Source organism: Thunnus maccoyii, chromosome 11 (assembly GCF_910596095.1).
Source record: "Thunnus maccoyii chromosome 11, fThuMac1.1, whole genome shotgun sequence".
In the NCBI taxonomy this organism is placed as follows: Eukaryota; Metazoa; Chordata; class Actinopteri; order Scombriformes; family Scombridae; genus Thunnus; species Thunnus maccoyii.
The window spans coordinates 1,621,376-1,642,708 of NC_056543.1; the positions used below are offsets into that span (position 1 = coordinate 1,621,376).

A 21,333-nucleotide genomic window follows, 5' to 3' on the forward strand; every position below is an offset into this window, starting at 1 on the left:
ATTAAACTGTGTTAATTGAACTCTGAATGTAAAATTGAAATCCTGAGTTTTAGCCTATAAAATGTGGGCGATTGTGAACAACTTCAGTCTTTGAATTCAATTTATAGTAATATTTTATTTGTCTTTTATGGCTATAAATACCTAATCAGGAAAAAGTAATTATTTATTTGATGTCACTGAAGTCTGGCCAGGTAATTAGCCTAAACTAGGGCTGCTTCAAATGCAGTGTTGTAAAATTTGGATTTTGTAAAATCCAAATTAGGATTTTAACAGCCAGGATGAGACAATAAATCTAGTCATTACAATATTAATAATTCATTTATTATATTTTTTCTTAACATGAAATATTCTCAGTTAAATGTGCAGGGCCTGACATGGTGAAAAAAAACACTAACAATACAATAACAATACGATGATTAGGAATTATTTGTTTAAGACAGGTGTAGCACTTTGCTTCACGTTTGGTAGGTGTAGTGGTCCAACTCCTACCTTTTTGAAATTTAGGTTCCCTCTGTAAGTAAGTTTTATTCTGAGCTTCAACTTGATCCCTGGGTAAATCCCCGCAAATAAGTAATAAATAAGAAAAAGTAATAAATACAATATGCTATGTTAAAGCAGAGACACTGGAATTATAACATTTTTTTGTCTTTTTGTAATTCCAGTGTCTGTGGCTATTGTCAATCTCTGCTGTGTGTATTTTCTGTGTGGTATACAGATTTGATCTTGGCTGGCCTTACCAAATTGGTTTGTCTGTGTGTATGGTAGTGTGTGTGTGACAACTTTTAAATCACAATGTTATGATGGTAGAGGGTTCAATGGTCGTTGAATGTCAGCCCTACTCCAGATTGAACAACAGTGGTTGTAATTGGCGGAAAGTTTATTTTGTTTACTTACCAAAAGCATTCTTGGCAATGATGGGCTCAGACTCCAGTGGGTCTCCGATGCCATACTTGTTGATGCCACGCACTCTGAAGATGTACTCATTGCCCTGGATGAGTCTGGGCACGTTAACGATGCAATCAACCAGTTTCTCTGAGACAATGGACCACATGACCCTGCTGGTCTCTCTCTTTTCCACAATATAATGGGTTACCATGGCGCCACCCTCATCAGCGGGCGGTGACCACATGATGGTGATGTTGTCAGCCGTCACCTTCTTAAACTGAATTTCTCCAGCAGGGGGGCCTGGTTTGTCTGTAAAGGGGAGGGATGTATGCACATGCATCAGGGTCTATAATTTAGGATAACAGGCTTTAAAATTAATCATGTGTTTTTTTGTTAAATAATATTTGAATACCTTGGATGAGCAGTCTGACAATGCCACAGGTCGATCCCAGGGAGTTCTTCACCTTCACTTCATAGGTTCCAGAGTTCAGACGCGTGGTTTCCCTCAGGAACAAACTGGTGGACTCAAATGTGTGTTTGAAGGACAGCTGGCCACTGGTCTTCAGCTCTTTTCCATCCTTGAACCACTCAATAGTGGGAGCAGGTTTGGCAGTGATGTTAAACTTGAGTTCCACATTGGAACCAGCCTTGTGCTTGACCTCGTTGAGATACTCCTGAGGGATTTCAATCTCTGGGGCACCTGGATGATTAACCAAAACGACAGATGGGTGAGTTCAAATTCTGATGTTGCCCAGTATCAGACAGAATTGTCAACTCATTACACTACATTTGGTAGAGTGGGTGGATTCTAAGGTCTGCACCCAGGCAAGTTCTGATGAATATATGCACCAAAAGTTACATTCTACATGTGATGATGTAGAAAGAGATGAGGGGTCAACTCCTTAAGTGCAAAATCACAAAAGAATAGCAGAGATTAAGGTTTTTATCCAAGTGGACGAAATGGACTGGAATTATCTAGAAGTGTATATTTCCAAGATGTGATATCACAAACTAATAGTCTAAGGCCCACTTGTTGCTGCAATATTCATTGTGTTTGCTGTTCTGAGAGCCAGTAGTGGGACTAAACGTTTTCATAAGATTGGCACTAGAGAAAAGGGCCTCCGGAGTGTCCAAAATGTAAAGTATTCTTTGAGGAGAATGAATGAACTCAGTAAATTTCACAGGGATCCATATTTTGGAATAAAATGCTCAAAAAAAATAATTCAGCCAATTTTTTTTTGATTTTTCCTTTGACCTCACATACCATAGGTGTCTACACATGTGGCTGGTCCAGCGGTCACGGATGGGTTGCTCACTGAGCCAACAGCATTCTTGGCCATTACTCTGAACTCATATGTCTCATCCTGGGTCAGGCCAGTCACAGTGAAGCGGGTGTCGGTGATGTTGGTGAGGTTAGCCTTGGACCACTTGCCACTGTCACCCTCTCTCTTTTCAATCATATAGCCTACGATCGGGGATCCACCATCAAAGTTGGGCTTCTGCCAGGCCAGGCTAATGGAGTTCTTGGTGATGTCACTGATGCGCAAGTTAATGGGTGGCTCTGTAGGAATAGACAGTGAGCACTCATGATAAGACAACAATTTATAAAACTTACTGGTATGGAGTAAAATTAGATTTAGTTTTTAACATTCCACTCACCACAGGCGTCAATAGCCAGCACTGCATCAGAAACCTTGCTGAAGGCACTGATTCCTGCAGCGTTCTCTGCTGCCACCTTGAACTCATAAATAAGTCCAGCGTTGATGTTGGTGACCTTAAAGTGTGTAGCACGGATCACCATTTTGTTGACTCTCTGCCACAGAATGCTATTCCTGTCTTTCATCTGGAGATGGTAGCCAAACACATGGCTGCCACCATCTGACTTGGGCTCCTTCCATGCAACAGTAATGGTTTCCCTGGTTACAGCAGTGATCTCTGGAGCTGCTGGCTCATCGGGGATAGCTGCAATGTAACAGAGAGAGGTAAGGGTGATTTTATTTTTGAAAAATAAAGTACAAAAAAACAAAACAAAAAATGACATAAAAGAGGGAATAAAAGCAAAGATCACTTACTGTAAGGAAGGCTAACAGTGACAGTTGGTGAGTCAATATGCTCACTGATTCCATATCTGTTCTCAGCTCTGATTCTGAACTGGTACTCCAGGCCAGTGGTCAGCTTCATGATCTTCATTGTACAGCGGGCCACAGCAGAGGAGACATCCATCCAGTTGGCTGTGGTTGTCTCTCTCTTCTGGACGATGTAGTTGGTGATGGGGCTGCCACCATCGTATGCTGGTGGGAGCCACTTCAGGCTGACACTGTCCTCTGTGATGTCATACAGCTCCACAGGTCCTTGAGGAACGCTGGGGCAGTCCAGAACCACAATATTTAAAAATGACTTTGTGGTGCCACTAGAGTTGGAGGCAGTGATATCGTAGCGTCCTGAGTCTTTAGCGATGCTCTCACGCAAAGTGATCTTGATACTGTCAGGAGTGACTTCAGAGTTGAACCTCATTGTTGACTTGAGCAACACATTATCCTTGGACAGGGACACCTTAGGCAATGGCCGGCCTGTAAGTGGGATCTCACACTTCAGGGTAGAGCCAGCTCTGACATATACTGTGTTGTGGGGGAAACCCTTCATGTTGATCTCAGGAGATTCTGGAGCATAAAGCAACAAAGTATTAAAACTGGGGAAAATTAGGTGCAAACAAATTGAAATTACTGTACAAATTACTAATATTTTATAATTTGACTTTTAATTTACAGGTTATTTGCAATAATAATGAGTCATGAATGTTGGCTTATTCCATTGTATTTATTTTTTTCTAATTCACTTTTCATTATTCCCAGTCAAATCTAACCAATTCATCCCTGCCTGTAACTTACCAAGCTGGTCTTTGACCAACACAGGGTTGACCATTTCCTTAATGTCACTATATCCAGCATGGTTCTCAGCTCTGACTCTGAAGAAGTACTCAGCATTCTCCCTTAGACCAGACACTGTAAAGTGGATGGACTTGGTTACACCACACTTGACCCACTTCTCCTGGCCTTTCTCCAAAGCTTCCACCAGGTAGCCAGTAATTCTGCTGCCGCCATCTTGTTCTGGTTTGGCCCAGGCCAGGGACACACTCTCCTTGGTCACATCAGTCACACCCAACTTGGGTGGTGGGCTTGGTTTTTCTGGAGGAACAGAACATAACGTATTTTATTGAAATAATCAGGTATCATCTTTTACATGTGGATGATAATCTATGGTGTTATTGACTTTCTTACCTGTGATCTTGGTTCCATCCTTGGTCTCAGCAGGAACACCAATACCATACTCATTCTCGCCTGTCACCCTGAAGTAGTAAACTCCTCCCTCTTGAAGGTCTGACACCTTGTATGTCAGTCTGTGGCATGTGTCAGTCAACCTGGTCCAACCTTTCTTGCTGGCTTCACGGATATCAACCAAGTAGTTCTTCACTGGTCCTCCGCCCTCATTCTCAGGAGTGTCCCAGTGCACAGTAGCAGAAGTCTTGGTCACTTCCTTAACGTCCACATGGGCAGGAGGCCCGGGGGAGTCTAGGACTCTGACATTGAGGGTCAAGGATGAGGTTCCAGCCACACTGGACAAAGTGACAGTGTATTTGCCAGAGTCATCGCGGTTGGCTTTCTCTAAGGTGATGGAAGTGAAGGTGTCTGTGGTGTCAATGACAGCACGGACTCTTAAGTCAACATCAGGCTTTGTCCACGCCACACTGGGGATGGGTTTGCCTCTGAAGGGCACAGTCATGGTGAATGAACTACCATCTTTCACAATAAGAGTTTTCCTCATTTCATTGCTAATGTCAAACACTGGCTCCTCCTCTCTTTCTTTGGCCACCTGATTGTCTGACTCAGCACTAGGCTCACTAACTCCAATCTTGTTGATAGACTTGATAACAAACACATATTCAGCCCCAGGGGTCAATCCCACCACTGTAAACTCTGTGTTCTTGGTGTTATGGACCCCAACAATCCATTCATCATCTAAGACCTTTCTGTATTCTACTCTGTAACCAGTCACAGGTGCTCCACCATCAAAGAGTGGTTTATTCCATGAGAGGGTGACTGTGGTCTTTGTAGAGTCGATGATCTTCGGCTTAGCAGGAGGTGAAGGCAGGAACTGTGGATCTTCAGCCTTGGTGAGTGGGCAGGGAATGCTAGGAGCACTGAGGCCAGCAGCATTCTCTGCAAACACTCTGTACTCATATTCAGCACCCTCACGAAGGTGTGAGGCTTTGACTCTGAGGTCATAAACAGGTTTCTTGTTTACACGACACCAGCGAAGGCCGGTCTTCTCTCTCTTTTCAATTACATAACTAGCAATACTGCTGCCACCATCAGAAACTGGTCTCTCCCAACAGATGGTCATTGCCTCACTTGTAACTGCTGTGACCTGGACATTGGTCGGAGCAGCAGGGACAGTGAATGGATCTGTGGCCGTTGTTGGCTCACTCTCCAGGGCCTCACCATCCCCATATTTGTTGACTCCCCTGACTCTGAAGATGTATTCATTTCCTTTGAGCAGCTTTGTGACTTTACAGGTGGTGGCCTTCATGTCACCATAGACAAGAGTCCAGGCTAGGCGACTGGTCTCACGCTTCTCCACAATGTAGTGCATGATTTCAGCACCACCATTCTCCTGAGGGGGTCCCCAGGTTATGGTGCATTTCTCTGCTGTGAGGCCAGACACTGCCAAAGGTCCTGAAGCAGGTCCAGGCCTGTCCAGAACCTTACAGTTGATAGCCACAGACCTGGTTCCTGCTACATTGTGCAGGGTCAGAACATACTGGCCAGAGTCCCTCCTGATAGCATCTCTGACAATCAGTGTGGTTGTGAAGTGGGTGGAAATTATTTCACACCTGGCCTTGGCCTCAATATCCTTTCCGTCCTTAGACCATGAGACCACGGGCAGTGGACGGCCTGTGATTTCAGCATCAATTCTAATGATGTCTCCTGCTTTAATGACAACCAGCTGTCTCAACTTATCCTCTAGGATAATAGTGGGGGGGTCTACATCATCTTTGACTGTGACAGGTCCAGTGCTCTCTGAAGGAACACTCAACAGCTCAGCAGAATTCTTAGCGATGACATGGAAATCATATTGGACATCCTCTGTGAGGCCTGTGACATCAAAGTAGGTGTCCTGCAGGTTGGTGAAGTTGCATTTCAGCCAGCGGCCATTGGGAAGTTCTTTACGTTCAACAATGTAGCCTGTGACCTTGGCTCCACCATCATACTCTGGCCTCTCCCAGAAGAGGGAAACTGATGTCCTTGTAATGTTGGTGACTCTAATGTTACGTGGAGGATCACATGGATCCCTTGCTGCAACAGGGTCACTGGCCTTAGTGCATGGTCCAATGCCAGCCATATTCTCAGCATAGACTCTGAACTGATATAGCAGGCCTTCTTCAATACCTGTCATCTTAAAATGGTTCTCAGCCAGAAGACCTCTGTTGACTTTGGTCCATAGGATGCTGCTTTGCTCCTTGCACTCAATATGATAACCTATCACAGGGCTTCCACCATCACTGGCTGGTTTTCCCCACTCCACGAGCATTCCAGACTTGGTGGCATGGGCAACCTGGAGGTTGGTTGGGGCGCTTGGAGGCTCGAAGGGATACTGAGCAACAATGGGTGAAGAGTCAATAGCATGACTCTTGCCATAACGGTTCTCAGCTGCAATACGGAACTGGTACTCTGTTCCCTGATTAAGACGAGACACCTTAATTGATGATCTGGCGACTGTGGCTGAGACAATGTGCCATGTGGTTGTAGTAGTGTCTCTCTTCTCCACCACATAGTTGTTTATCTGGCATCCACCATCATAGGTTGGAGGGTCCCAAGACAGAGAGATGAAGTCAGCGCTCACTTCATCCACCTTGATGTTGCTGGGTGGGCCAGGTTTGTCCAGGACTATAACAGAGATCTCAGCTGTCTTGGTGCCAACTGTGTTAGTCAGAATAATTTCATATTTTCCTACATCTTCCCTGGTTGCATCCTTGATGAAAACCATTGATGAGGTCTTGGAATTGAGAACATTGACCCTGGTAGTCTGCTTTAGCACATGGCCATCCTTCTTCCACTCTACCTCAGGCTGAGGTCTGCCTTTGAAGGGAATATCAATCTTCAGGTCATCTCCTGCTTTTACACTGTATGTGTTGAACAGCAGATTGATAATGGGCTCAACTGTTATGTCCTTCACCACTACAGGGGAAGCTAGAGGCTTGGCATCACTCTTGCCCTTATCATTCACAGCAATCACCCTAAATGAGTATTCCTCTCCAGTTGTGAGTCCATCAATAGTAGCTTCCAATGCTTTGACCTCACTGCACACAGTCCATTTGTCATCTCCCTTGGGCTGCATTTCCACAATGTACTTTGTGATCTTGCTGCCTCCATCATGGTCAGGTTTCTCCCAGGAAAGAGTGACAGTGTGACGAGTCACATCAACCACTACAATCTTACCAGGAGGCAAAGGAGCCTCAGAAACTTTGACTTGATCTGTGGTGGCAGGAAGACCTACTCCCAGCTCATTCACAGCCAGCACACGGAAATAGTACATGCCTCCCTCCTGCAGGTCAGAGATAATGTAAGAGTTCCTCACACAGTTGGTACAAACACTAGTGAAAGCCATTCTCTTCTGCTCTCTCTTTTCCACAATATAATGTGATATCTTCGCCCCACCATCAATAAGCGGAGGCTCCCAAGAGATAGAGACAGAACTTCTCTTCACATCCTTAACCTCTAGGTTGGTAGGAGCGCTGGGGGAGTCCAGAACTCTGACGTTGATGAAGGCTGATTTAGAGCCACTGAGGTTCTCAAGGGTCAGCACATATTTGCCAGTGTCGAATCTGTCAACATTCTCGATCACCAACATTGTGTATGAGCTTGTAACTTCAATTTGGGCACGCTCATTGAGAGTGCCATCTGCCTTTGACCATCTGACCTCAGGCTCAGGATTTCCTCTGATTGTGACAAACAGACGCAGGGTAGCAGTGGCACGAACATTGACCATCTTTCTCAGATCAGCATCTAGTTCAATTTCAGGAGCCTCCAGCTTCTCAGCAGCAATAACAGACCCAGGCAGGTCCACATGCTCACCCACTCCCTCACAGTTAACAGCACAGATGCGGAAGTTGTACTCTGCATTCTCCTTCAGTTTCTTTACAGTGTAGTGAGTTGCCTGGACACCAGTGGGTGGTGTGCAAGTTACCCACTCATCATCTGCTGCCTCCTTCATTTCAACAACATATCCACTGATCACTGCTCCGCCATCATAGATAGGCCTGGACCAGGACAGGGAGACTGTGGTGCTGGAATGGTCAGTGACTTTGGGGTTATTTGGAGGTCCTGGTGGGTAAGTGGCATCACAGGCCTTAATATATTGAGTTGGTGCGCTAGGCTTTCCCACACCACCAGCATTTTCAGCTGAGACCCTGAATTCATAAGAGTGGCCCTCTGTGAGACCAGTGCATCTGAATCTCAGGTCATTCAGCCTCTTTTTGTTGCACTTACTCCATCTGATGCCATCCTTATCACGTTTTTCAAGGATATATCCGTCAATCTCAGCTCCTCCATTATCCTCTGGCCTCTCCCAGGTGAGCACAATGGAGTTCCTGGTGATAACACCGGCCTCTGGGGTGGAGGGGGCACTGGGAGGGGTGAAGGGGTTACGAGCAATTACAGGCTCAGATTCCAGTGGCTCACCAACACCATATTTATTCACAGCAGTGACTCTGAAGATGTATTCATTGCCAGGCAGCAGTTTTGTGATTTTGTAGCTGATAGCCTGGATCTTGGGCTCCACCATTGTCCATGACAAGCGACTGGTCTCTCTCCTCTCAATGATGTAGTGAGAGATGCCGGCTCCACCATCATGTGAGGGATGGTTCCAATGCAGATAACACTTCTCAGCTGTGACCCCTTTGACCTCTAGTGGGCCATCTGGAGGACCAGGTCTATCCAGAACTTTAACATTAATTGGGATCATCTTGACTCCCCCCACATTGACGAGTTTGAGGACAAAGTGGCCACCATCCAATCTGATGCAGTCTTTCACTGTCAAGATGGTACGTGTAAGTGTGGTCTTGACCTCCATTCTTTGTGTGGCTTTGTCAATCTCCTTTTCATCCTTCAACCAAATGACCTCAGGCATTGGCTTGCCAGTGTAGTCAGCATCAATGACAAATGTCTCACCTGCATGAACAACAGTCAGATCCTTGAATTTAGAATCCATGGTGGCTTCTGGAGCCTCAATTTCATCTCTGGCAGTAATTTCTCCTGTGCTCTGAGAAGGACGGCTGGAGATGCCAGCTGCATTCCTGGCAATGATTCTGAACTCATAAACACAATCCTCAGTCAGACCAGTGACTGTGAACTGAGTATCAATGACGTTGGTGAAGCTGGCCTTCATCCATCGGGTATCTGGGTGCTTCCTTATCTCAATCATGTAACCAGTGATTGTACTGCCTCCATCATACTCGGGCCTGGTCCACTGGAGGGTCACATGGTTTCTGGTGATTTCAATAGCCTCAGGAGTCCCTGGTGGGTCACAGGGGTCCCTGGCTACTGTGCTCTCAGAGACCTTGCTAGCTGGGCTGATTCCAGCAATGTTCTCAGCATAAACTCTGAATTCATACTCAATACCTTCTTCCAGCTCTGTGGTCTTGAAACGTGCCTCTGGGATTAGAAGTTTGTTGAGTTTAGTCCACATGAGGCTGTTCTTCTCCTTCCTTTCCAGATGATAGCCCAGGATGGGGCTGCCTCCATTGTTGGTGGGAGGTTTCCACTCAACTACCATGTTATCCTTGGTTGTAGCAGAAATAATTGGTGTTCCTGGGGCAGCAGGCTCACTGAATGGATACTGAGCAATGACAGCAGGAGACACAATAGCAGAACTCTTTCCATATCTATTCTCCGCAGACACTCTGAACTGATATTCAACTCCAGTCTTCAACTTGCTGACTTTGATGGTTGTCCTGGCAATAGTAGCAGACACAATCTGCCATGCTGTTGTAGTGGTGTCTCTCTTCTCCACAATGTAGTTGTTGATTTGACAGCCTCCAGTATACTCTGGTGGTTCCCAGGATAGAGTGACATAATTAGAGCTCACTTCCTCAATCTTCACAGGACCAGTGGGTGGGCCAGGCTTATCAAGAATAATAACAGTAAGCTCCTCTGTAGCTGTTCCAATGGTGCTGGTGGCTGTGATGGTGTATTTGCCAGAGTCCTCCTTATAGGTATCCTTGATAAACAGCTTAGTGGATGATGGTGTCCTGGACACATTTAATCTGGTAGTCTCCTTAAGAGCCTGTCCATCCTTCTTCCATTCAACCTTGGGAACTGGGCGTCCAAAGACTGGAATCTCAATCTTCAGATCCTCACCATGCTGCAAACTGTAAGTGTTGAATGACATCTTGAATCTAGGCTCCATAGTCAAATCTTTAGCAGTGACTGGTGCAGCCAGAGCCCTGGGGTCACTTTTACCCTTTTCATTGAAAGCTGACACTCTAAAAAGGTACTCATGTCCTGTGCTTAGACCTGTGACAGTGCCCTCACAGGTTTTGGTTGTAGTGGCCACCACCCATTCCTCTGAACCCACAGGCTGCATCTCAATGTGGTAGCCTATGATCCTGCTGCCTCCATCGTGTATTGGCTTCTCCCAGGAGAGTGAGGCAGTGGTTTTGGTCACTTCGGTCAAAGTGACCTTACCAACAGACAGAGGAGGCTCAGAAGCCTTAATTGCGTCTTCTGTCTCAGCTGGCTGTCCCACACCAAATTCATTCTCAGCTAAGACTCTGAAATAGTAGATAGTTCCCTCAGTGAGGCCAGTAATGCGGTAACTTGTCTTTGTGCACTTGTTGTCCACATTAGAGTAAACCTTCCTGGTGGACTCACGCTTTTCAACCAGGTAATTCTTTATTCTTGCACCACCATCAATAAGAGGAGGTTCCCAGGTCAGAGTGACACTTTCCCTCTTAATGTCTTTTACTATAAGGTTCAAAGGGGCACCTGGAGTGTCAAGAACTCTGACAGAGACAAAGGCTGATTTGGTGCCAGCGCTATTTTCCAAGTTGAGGATATATTTTCCAGCATCATACTTGTCACAGATGTCAATGGAGAGCTGTGTATAATCTTCACCAGTCTCGATCTGAACCTTACTAGGCATTTCTCCATCCTCTTTGGCCCAGCTAATCTCAGGAGCAGGACGGCCTTTGAATGGAATGCAGATTCTCATTGAGCCTCCTGCACGGACAACTATTCCCTTCCTGAGCTCTGAATCCAGAATCATCTCTGGAGGATCAATCTTATCAATAGGTTTCACGACTCCCTGGATCTCTGTGGGCTCACCAACACCCAGCTTGTTTATGGCACAGATGCGCACTTTGTATTCCTGGTGTTCAATCAACTTAGTGATGGTAAAACTGGTGGCATTTACTCCAGATGGTGGTGTGCATATCGTCCATTCCTCCTCATCAGCCTTGGTTATTTCCACAGCGTAGCCTTGAATATTACAACCACCATCATAAATAGGCCTGTGCCAGGCCAGAGTGATGGAGTCTTTGGTAGTGTCGACCACATGGGCATTGGTGGGACAGCCTGGTTCAAAGGTGGGATCACAGGCTTTGAGGTAGGGGGTAGCTGGGCTTGGCTGACCCACTCCAGCTACATTCTCAGCAGACACCCTGAACTCATATTCATGGTCCTCGGTCAGTCCTGTTACTCTGAAACGCAAGTCTGTCACTCTGCGTTTGTTGGACTTGGTCCACCTTACTCCAGCTCTGTCTCTCTTTTCAACAATGTAACCAACAATCTCACTGCCTCCATTGGTGTCAGGGCGGTTCCAACAGACAGTCATGGAGTCCCTGGTAATGTTGGTGATCTCAAGCTCTTTAGGTGAGCCAGGAGGAACAAATGGATTTCTCATGATAACTGGTGCTGATTCGAGAGGCTCACCTTCGCCATATTTATTGATGGCGATGACTCGGAAGATGTACTCATTACCCTTCAACAGTTTGGTAACTTTAAACATGGTAGCTCCACAGTCACTGGATACCACTGTCCATGCCAGGCGGCTGGTTTCTCTCTTCTGGATGATATAGTGAGAAACACTACTACCTCCATCGTGCTTAGGTGGCAGCCATGACAGTGAACACTTCTCCTCAGTGACGTTGCTGACAGTAAGAGGTCCCTGCGAGGGGCCTGGTCTGTCCAGGACCTTCACACTGAATGGGACAGTTGTAGATCCAGCCACATTAGTCAGAACCAGTGTGTACTGTCCACCATCCACTCTGATGGCGTCCTTCACAACGAGCAGAGCCTTAAAATCTGTGTTTTTAATCTCAGCTCTGGCTGAATTTTCAACTTCAACATCTCCCTTGAACCACTGAATTGTGGGGATGGGCTTTCCTTCTACATTGGCCTCCAGACTGAACGTCTCTCCAGCATTGATAACAAGGGTCTGGTTATACATAGGATCTGTCTCACACTTGGGAGGTTCAACTTCATCCTTAGCTGTGATGGATCCTGTGCTCTCAGAGGGCTTGCTGACAGCACCAGCTGCATTCCTTGCAATTACCCTGAAGTCATATTTACTGTCTTCTTTCAGGCCAGTAACTGTGAATTCATATTCAAGGATGTTTGCAAAGCTGGCCCTCATCCACTTTCCTTCAGGGAGGTCACGTTTCTCCACTACATAGCCAGTAACTAAGCTTCCACCATCATACTCTGGGGGACTCCACCTCAGTGTCACTGAGTGCCTGGTCACAATCAACGCCTTAGGACGGCCAGGAGGATCGCATGGGTCACGGGCCACATAGACCTCGGAGACTTTGCTACATTTTCCAATGCCAACAATATTCTCAGCATAAACTCTGTACTCATACTCAATGCCTTCCTCAAGAGGAGTGGATTTGAACCTGCAGTCTTGGATGAGAGTTTTGTTGATCTTGGTCCAGAGGATACTGTTCTTCTCTTTCCTCTCCAAATGGTAGCCCAAGATGGCGCTGCCTCCATCAGATGGGGGTTTGTGCCACTCAACCACCATGTAATCTTTAGTGTATGAAGACACAAATGGTGTTCCTGATGGTCCAGGCTCCTGGAATGGATACTGAGCCACAACAGGCTCTGAATCAATTGCATAACTCTTTCCATATCTATTCTCAGCATAGATTCTGAATTGGTATTCAGAACCTGTCTTCAGATTGGCTACTTTTAGTGTGGTTCTGGCCACAGTGGCAGACACGACTGTCCAATTTGTTGTGGTTGTGTCTCTCTTCTCCACCACATAGTTGGAGATTGGGCAGCCACCTGTATACGTAGGAGGTTCCCAGCTAAGAGTGATACTCTCAGCACAGATATCCTCCAACTTCACAGGGCCTGTTGGTGGGCCTGGCTTGTCAAGGGTGATCACTTCAATAGTTGCATCCTTAGATCCCAGGGCATTGGCAATGTTTATGCTGTACATGCCTCCATCCTCTCTGGTGGCATCCTTTATGGTGAGAGTGGTGAGATTTGCTGAGTCAGTGACATTGACTCTGGTGGTCTGCTTGAGGGCAGCTCCATCCTTGGTCCAGGTGATGGTTGGCTTTGGATGACCAGCCACTGGGACCTCAATCTTGAGGTCATGGCCCACCTGGACAGAGTAGGTGCTCACTTTAGGTCTAACAGCAGGCTCAATCACAAGGTCCTTCGCCACAACTGATTGAACCAGTTGTCTGGGGTCACTCTTGCCCTTGTCATTGACAGCAACAACTCTGAACTGGTACTCTTCTCCCTTGAGTAGGTTTGTCACCACTGTCTCTAGCCCCTTCCCACTAGCACACAAAGACCAAGCTTCACTGTCCTTAGGCGTCAGTTCAACTTCATAGTGATTGATCCTACTGCCACCATCATGAACAGGCTTCTCCCAAGTGAGGGTTACAGTGCTACTAGTAACGTCAACAACACTGACTTTACCAGGTGGCTGAGGCTTCTCAGATATCTTAACTGGTTCAAAGGTTTTAGCAGGGAGACCCACACCATATTCGTTCTCAGCCAGGACTCTGAAAAAGAAGATTCCACTCTCTGGAAGAGGTTCAACTTTCCATGACATCCTGTTGCAGGTGGTGATGGTAGAGTAAACCTTCCTGGTGCTTTCACGCTTCTCAACAATGTAATGTTTAATCTTTGAGCCACCATCAAGAAGTGGAGGCTCCCATGTGAGAGTGACAGAGTTCTTGGTAATTTCTTTCACCATGAAGTTAGCTGGAGGGCTAGGTGAGTCCAGGACTCTGACACTGATGAAGACAGACTTCACTCCACTGGCATTCTCTGCTGTTAGGGTATACTTGCCACTATCAAATCTGTCAACATTCTCAATGACAAGTGAAGCATAGCTGCCCGTATTGTCAATCTGGGCGGTCTCCTTAATTTCGCCATCAGCCTTGCCCCATTTCAGCTCAGGAGCTGGACGACCTCTCACAGGAACAAACAGCCTAAGGGTGCTTGCAGATCTAATGTTGATCATCTTTCTCATATCAGCATCCAACTCAAGATCAGGAGCCTCAAGCTTCTCTTCCAAAATAATTTTCCCTGTAACATCAGCATGCTCACCCACACCAACTTTGTTAATAGCACACACCCTGAATTGGTACTCATGTTTCTCCAGAAGATTTTTCACTGTAAACTTGGTGTTTGTGATTCCAGTGGGAGGAGTGCACATAAACCACTCATCAAATGCCCCATCGCATGCCTCAACAATGTAGGCCTGAATCTCACAGCCTCCATCATAGATGGGTTTACCCCATGTAAGGGAAACAGTGGACCTTGATGTATCTACCACCTTGGGATTGTTTGGTGGGCCTGGTTTGAAGATAGGATCCAATGCTTTGTAGTACGTGGTTGGTGGGCTAGGTGTGCCAATGCCTGCAGCATTCTCTGCAGCAACTCTAAATTCATAGCTGTGGTTTTCTAGGAGCCCTGTAACTCTAAAGCGGATCTCACTCACTGTACGCTTGTTGCACCTGGTCCATCTCACACCATCCTTATCACGCTTCTCAATAATATAGCCTTGGATGGGGCTGCCACCATCATTACTTGGTCTTTCCCAGGTCACTACCATGGAGTCTTTGGTGATGGTGGAGACTTCTACATTCGTTGGTGGCTTAGAAGTCACAAATGGATTTTTGGCAATCATTGCCTCAGATTCCAGAGGCTCACCAACTCCATATTTGTTGACTGGAATCACTCTGAAGATATACTCATTACCAGGAAGAAGTTTGGTGATCTTCAGGTTCAGGGTCTGAACTTTGGATTCAACTACAGTCCAAACCAGTCTGCTAGTTTCCCTCCTCTCCACAATATAATGGGAAACATCGCTACCTCCATCTTGCAAGGGTGATTTCCAGGAAATGGAACATTTCTCACTGGTGACACCATAGATGGAAATAGGGCCCTCAGGAGGACCTGGTCTGTCCAGAACCTTTACATTAATGTTAACAGTTTTCTCTCCTCCAACATTTTTTACTAGTAAAGTGTACTGGCCTCCATCAACACGGATGGCTTCTTTAACAACTAGACAGGCAGTAAAGTCTGTGTTCTTGATCTCTAGGCGTGCTGCTTCAGCAATCTCTTTGCCCTCCTTTATCCAGTGTACTGTGGGCACAGGTTTGCCAGAGATAGCAGCCTCAAGCCTGAATGTATCTCCAGCATTTACCACCACAACCTGAGAATACTTAGCCTCCAAGTCAATCTTTGGTGGTTCCACTTCATCTTTTGCAGTGATGGCTCCAGTAGAATCAGAAGGCTGGCTAAATACACCTGCTGCATTTCTGGCAATGACACGGAACTCATATATCTGATCTTCAGTAAGACCTGTGACAACAAATGTAGTCTCAATGATGTTGGTGAAACTGGCCTTCATCCAGCGGCCAGTTCCCTCTTTCTTCTCAACCACATAGCCTGTAATCTTGATGCCGACATCATACTCAGGTTTGGTCCATCTAAGGGTCACTTGGTTTCTGGTCACAATGACAGCCTCTGGTTTTCCTGGCTTGTCACAAGGATCTCTGGCCACTTGCATTTCACTCAATATGCTGGCTTTACTGATGCCGACAATGTTCTCAGCATAGACTCTGAATTCATATTCTATACCTTCCTCAAGGCCAACAACCTTGAATCTGGTCTCTGGGATGAGCTGTTTGTTCTGTTTCACCCACAGTATACTGTTTCTCTCTTTGAGCTCCAAGTGGTAGCCCAAGATCTTGCTTCCACCATCATTGCTTGGTTTCTCCCATACAACCACCATGCTCTCCTTGGTGGCTGACTGGACCACAACAGAACGTGGTGAGCTGGGTACCTCAAATGGATACTGGGCAACAATGGAATCAGAGAGCAGGACTGAGGACTTGCCATATCTATTCTCTGCAGCAATCCTAAACTGGTACTCAGATCCAGTCTTCAGACGGGCTGCCTTGATAGTGGTTCTGGCCACTGTAGCTGACACAATCTGCCAGTTAGTGGTAGATGTGTCTCTCTTTTCAACAATGTAATTGTTGATGGCGCAACCACCATCATACTCTGGAGGATTCCAGAACAGAGTCACACTGTCAGCAGTGACCTCATCTAGCTTAATGGGGCCGGTTGGAGGACCAGGCTTATCTAGAACAACAACACTGATGTCTGTAGATGCCTCTCCGGCTGTGTTGGTCAGTTTGATAGTGTATGTACCGACATCATCTCTGCAAGCCTCCTTAATGACCAGGTGAAGTATTTTGTCTGTGGCTTCAGCATTAACTCTTGTTGTCTCCTTGAGAACAACACCATCTTTGAGCCAAGTTACTGTCGCTTTTGGATAGGCAGTGTATGGTACGTCTATCTTCAGATCGTCTCCTGCTAGCGCACTAAATGTACTGAAAACCAATTTGAAAGCCGGTGGGATGACCAGGTCTTTAGCAACCACAGGCATACTCAGAGGACGTGGGTCACTAACTCCCTTTTCATTGGTAGCTGAGATACGGAACATGTACTCTTCTCCCTGGGTAAGGCCAGTTACAAGAGCCTCATTGGTCTTCACCACCATGACCACAGTCCACTTCTCACTCCCTTTACCCTGCATCTCAACAATATAGCCTGTGATTCTGCTGCCGCCATCATAGTCAGGCTTTTCCCAAGTTAATTTAACAGTGGTGCTGGTGACTTCATGGAGGGACACTTTTCCTGGTGGTAGAGGCTTCTCTGAAGCTTTGATTGGTTCAACAGTCTCTACTGGGAGGCCAATTCCATATTCGTTCTCAGCCAGGATTCTGAAGAAGTACATCTTTCCTTCCTCCAAGTCTCCAACTTTCCAACTGGACTTGTGGCACTGAGCACAAACAGTTGAGTAGGCTTTTCTGGTTGATTCACGCTTCTCCACAATGTAGTTGCGCACTCTGGAGCCACCATCAATGATAGGTGCATCCCAAACAAGGGAAACTGAATCTCTAGTGACCTCCTTGATGATCAGGTTTTGAGGTGCTCCAGGAGTATCTAGCACCCTGACATTAACAAAGGCTGTCTTGCTTCCTGAGGCATTTTCTACAGACACTAAGTATTTACCTCCATCAAACCTGTCAACATTCTCTATCTGAAGAGTAGTGAATGAGGGGGTGATTTCAATGTTAGCTTTGTCCAGGGATTCTCCATGCTCTCTTGACCATTTTACTTCAGGTGCTGGTCTGCCCTTGATAGGGACAAAGAGTCTTAGTGTGCCGCAGGCTCTGATGCAGACAATTTTGCGCAGTTCTGCTCCAAGTTCAACTTCTGGAGGAAGAAGCCTGTCCTCAGCCTTGGGGGTACCAGGAACAGCAGCAGGCTCTCCCACACCTTCACAGTTAGTGGCACAGATGTTGATCTTGTACTGTTGGTTGTCCTTCAGACCGGTGATAGTGAAGGAGGTGGCTGTCCATCCCTTCTTGGGAGTGTGAATTGTCCATTCATCCTCCTCAGGCAAACAGGTTTCCACAATGTAGCCAGTGATTTCAGAACCACCATCATAGACAGGCTTGTTCCAAGCAAGGGTGATGGAGGACTTGGTTGTGTCCAGCACTCTGGGGTTCCCAGGAGGTCCAGGCTGGAAGATGGTGTCTATCGCTTTGTAGAATGGACTGGAAGGACTAGGCTGGCTTAGACCAGCATTGTTCTCTGCAAGGACTCTGAATTCATACTCATGTCCTGGTGTGAGGCCAGAGGCCTTGAATCGCAGGTCAGTTACAGTCCTCTTGTTGCACTTCACCCAGCGCAGGCCAGTCTTATCCCTTCTCTCAATTATGTAGGTGTTGATTCTGCTGCCTCCATCATGTTCAGGGCGTTCCCAGCAGACGACCATGGAGTCCTTTGTAATGGTGGTGACCTCAGGCTGCTGTGGAGGGTCACTAGGGACATATGGGTTGGCACAGATGACAGGTTCAGTCTCCAGGGGCTCACCTACACCATACTTGTTAACAGCCATGACTCTGAAGACATACTCATTACCCTTCAAAAGCTTAGTGACCTTGAACCTGTTTGCTTGAAGGTCTGTGGCAACATTTGTCCATGCCAACCTGCTGGTCTCACGCCTTTGAATGATGAAGTACTCAATCTTGGCACCGCCATCATGTGTTGGATGCAGCCAGTTGAGAACACATTTCTCAGCAGCAATGCCAGTAACAGTAAGTGAGTCTGGTGGTCCAGGTCTGTCAAGAACCTTGACAGTGTATGTGAACTTGGCAAAGCCACCAGGGTTGCTGGCAGTCAGAGTAAAAACACCACCATCCCTCCTCAGGGAGTCTTTGTTTTTCAGAGTTGTGTGGAAGTCAGATGTCTTTATTTCTAACTTGGCTGTATCCTGAAGCTCCTTTCCTTCCTTGGTCCATACCAGAGATGGGATTGGCCTGCCAGTCACACTGGCCTCCAGTGTGAACACCTCTCCTGCCATGACAACAACATTGCTGCTATAAGATGCATCAACATCAAGCTTGGGCTCTTCAATGTCATCTCTGCACGTGATTGCTTCTGATGGCTGGGATGATGCACTTACAGCACCAGCTGAGTTTCTAGCGAACACACGGAATTCATAAGTGGCATCTTCAGTCAGACCACTGACTGTGTAAATGGTCTCTAGAATGTTGTTGAAGTTGGCTTTGAGCCACCGTCCATTGGGCAGCTCTCTCCTCTCCACTGTGTATCCAGTGATGGAAAATCCACCATCCCCCTCTGGTTTGGTCCATGAAACTGTCACTTCATGTCTAGTGATATTCAGTGCCACAGGCCTGCCTGGTGGATCAACTGGATCCAAAGCATACATAGTCTCAGAGGGTTTGCTTGGTTTGCTGAGACCGGCCAAGTTTTCAGCAATAACGCGATGTTCATATTGGATTCCATCAACAAGTCCTGTCGATTTGAAGATATTTCCAACAACAAGAGCTTTGCTGATCCTCTGCCAAAGAATGCTATTTTTCTCTTTTCTCTCCACATGATAACCCAAGATTGCACTGCCACCATCAGAGGATGGCTCATGCCAACTCAGGGTCATAGCATCCTTGTTGAAAGATGTGACCACAGGAGTGCCTGGTTGCCCTGGCACATCAAATGGATAGGCAGCTATCACTGGTTCAGAGATAATGGAAGGTCCAATGCCGTATCTGTTCTGAGCCTTGACTCGGAACTGATATCCAGTTCCAGTGTTGAGCCGGGCTGCCTTGAATGTGGTGCGGATCACTGTGGCTGCCAACTCCACCCAGGAAGTACCAGTGGTCTCCCGCATCTCAACAATATAGTTGTTGATGGGAACGCCTCCATCATTCTCTGGTGCCTCCCAGGACATGAGAACATAATCACATGAGACCTCATCCAGCTTAATTGGACCTGTAGGAGGCCCTGGAATATCGTGGACCAAGACTGTTATTGTCTCAGTCAGTGTACCCAGCATGTTCTTTCCAGTCATGGAATACTGGCCTCCATCAGTCCTCTTAATCTCACTGATATTGAGGATGGTTGATGTTGGTGTGGTTTCAACGTTGATTCTCTGTGTCTCCTTCAGCACTGTGTCTCCTTTCTTCCAGGAAACCACAGGTCTGGGTTTGCCAAGCACTGGAATCTCCACCTTAACACGGTCTCCAGCCTTGGCGATGACCGTCTTCTGGTAGACTCCACGTAGGTCAAAGGTTGGGGCGGAGGTTTGCTCTTTGATAATAGCAGGCCTGCTCTCACGGGGGTCGCTCCTGCCTGATGCATTGACTGCCATTATGCGGAAAGTATATTCTGCACCCTCAATCAGATCTGTGACAGTGTAGTCCAGAGCCTTGATGGTGGCCACATGGACCCACTGGTCAGTGTCCTTCTTCTGGGCCTCAATGACATATCCTGTGATCAAGGTGCCACCATCATGCAGGGGCTTGGCCCAGGCCAAGCTGGCAGTGTCAGCAGTCACATCTGTGACATACAAGTTCTCGGGGGCAGAGGGGGCTTGGGACACCCTGATCGGCTCAGGGGTTTCAGCAGGCTCACCTACACCCAGGTCATTCTCAGCAGAGACACGGAAGTAGTAGTACGCTCCCTCCTCAAGGTCAGGGATCTTGAAAGAACACTTCTGCCATGTGGTGCTAAGGACTGTGTAGGCCTTCTTGGTGGCCTCTCTCTTTTCGATAATGTAGTTGTGAATCTTAGAACCACCGTCGATGATAGGGATTTCCCACTGGAGGGTAATGCCCTTTTTAGTGATCTCTCTAGGTTTGAGGTTAACTGGAGGTCCTGGCGTGTCCAGAACTCTTACATTAACAAAGCCAGTCTTCTTTCCAGCAACATTCTCCAGACAAAGGTGGTACTTTCCAGCATCGTATCTGGTGCAGTCAGGAATCACCAATAGTGTGTAAGATTCTGTGGTGTCAATATGCGCACGTGTTTTCAGATTGGTGTCATCTTTGGTCCAGGTTACTTCAGGAACAGGACGGCCCCTGATGGGAACAAACATACGGATTGACGCACGGGATCTGACCACCAGGGTTCTCCTGAGTTCAGCATCCAGCTCAAAGTCTGGCAGCATCTCCTGGTCCACCAGTTCAGTCACTTTCTCGACCTCTGCAGGCTCGCCAACTCCTTCAGAGTTCACAGCTCTGACTCTGAAGTGGTATTTGCCTCCCTTTTGAAGTTTACCAATAACATATTCAGTAGCTTTCAGGGTGTACTGTGTCTCCGTCTCCCAGTCATCATGCCCTTCCTTTTTGTACTCAACAATGTAGCCCTCTACTTCGAGACCACCATCATAGAAGGGTCGACCCCAGGCGAAGGTGGCTGAGGTTTTTGTGGTGTCTGTAATTCTGGGGTTGGATGGAGGACCAGGTGGATCTAATAAACAAGAAAAACAAAGTTTATGAGGACCACACTTTATGTGTATTTTTCTGCCATGTACGTGTATGTAACT

The 21,333-nt window shown here is 46.8% G+C and overlaps 1 protein-coding gene across 1 annotated transcript in view; it reads right to left on the reverse strand.

Annotated features, from left to right (window-relative positions):
• LOC121907520 (titin-like) overlaps positions 1-21,333 on the reverse strand; it is a 254,288-nt gene that overhangs the window by 27,330 nt on the left and 205,625 nt on the right. The window contains exons 207-213 of the mRNA XM_042427130.1: positions 4,164-21,257; positions 3,774-4,070; positions 2,958-3,545; positions 2,545-2,847; positions 2,150-2,446; positions 1,298-1,585; positions 895-1,194 (exon numbers count right to left, since the gene is read on the reverse strand). Of these exons, the coding sequence (XP_042283064.1) occupies positions 895-1,194; positions 1,298-1,585; positions 2,150-2,446; positions 2,545-2,847; positions 2,958-3,545; positions 3,774-4,070; positions 4,164-21,257 (19,167 nt within the window). The remainder of the gene's footprint in view (positions 1-894; positions 1,195-1,297; positions 1,586-2,149; positions 2,447-2,544; positions 2,848-2,957; positions 3,546-3,773; positions 4,071-4,163; positions 21,258-21,333) is intronic.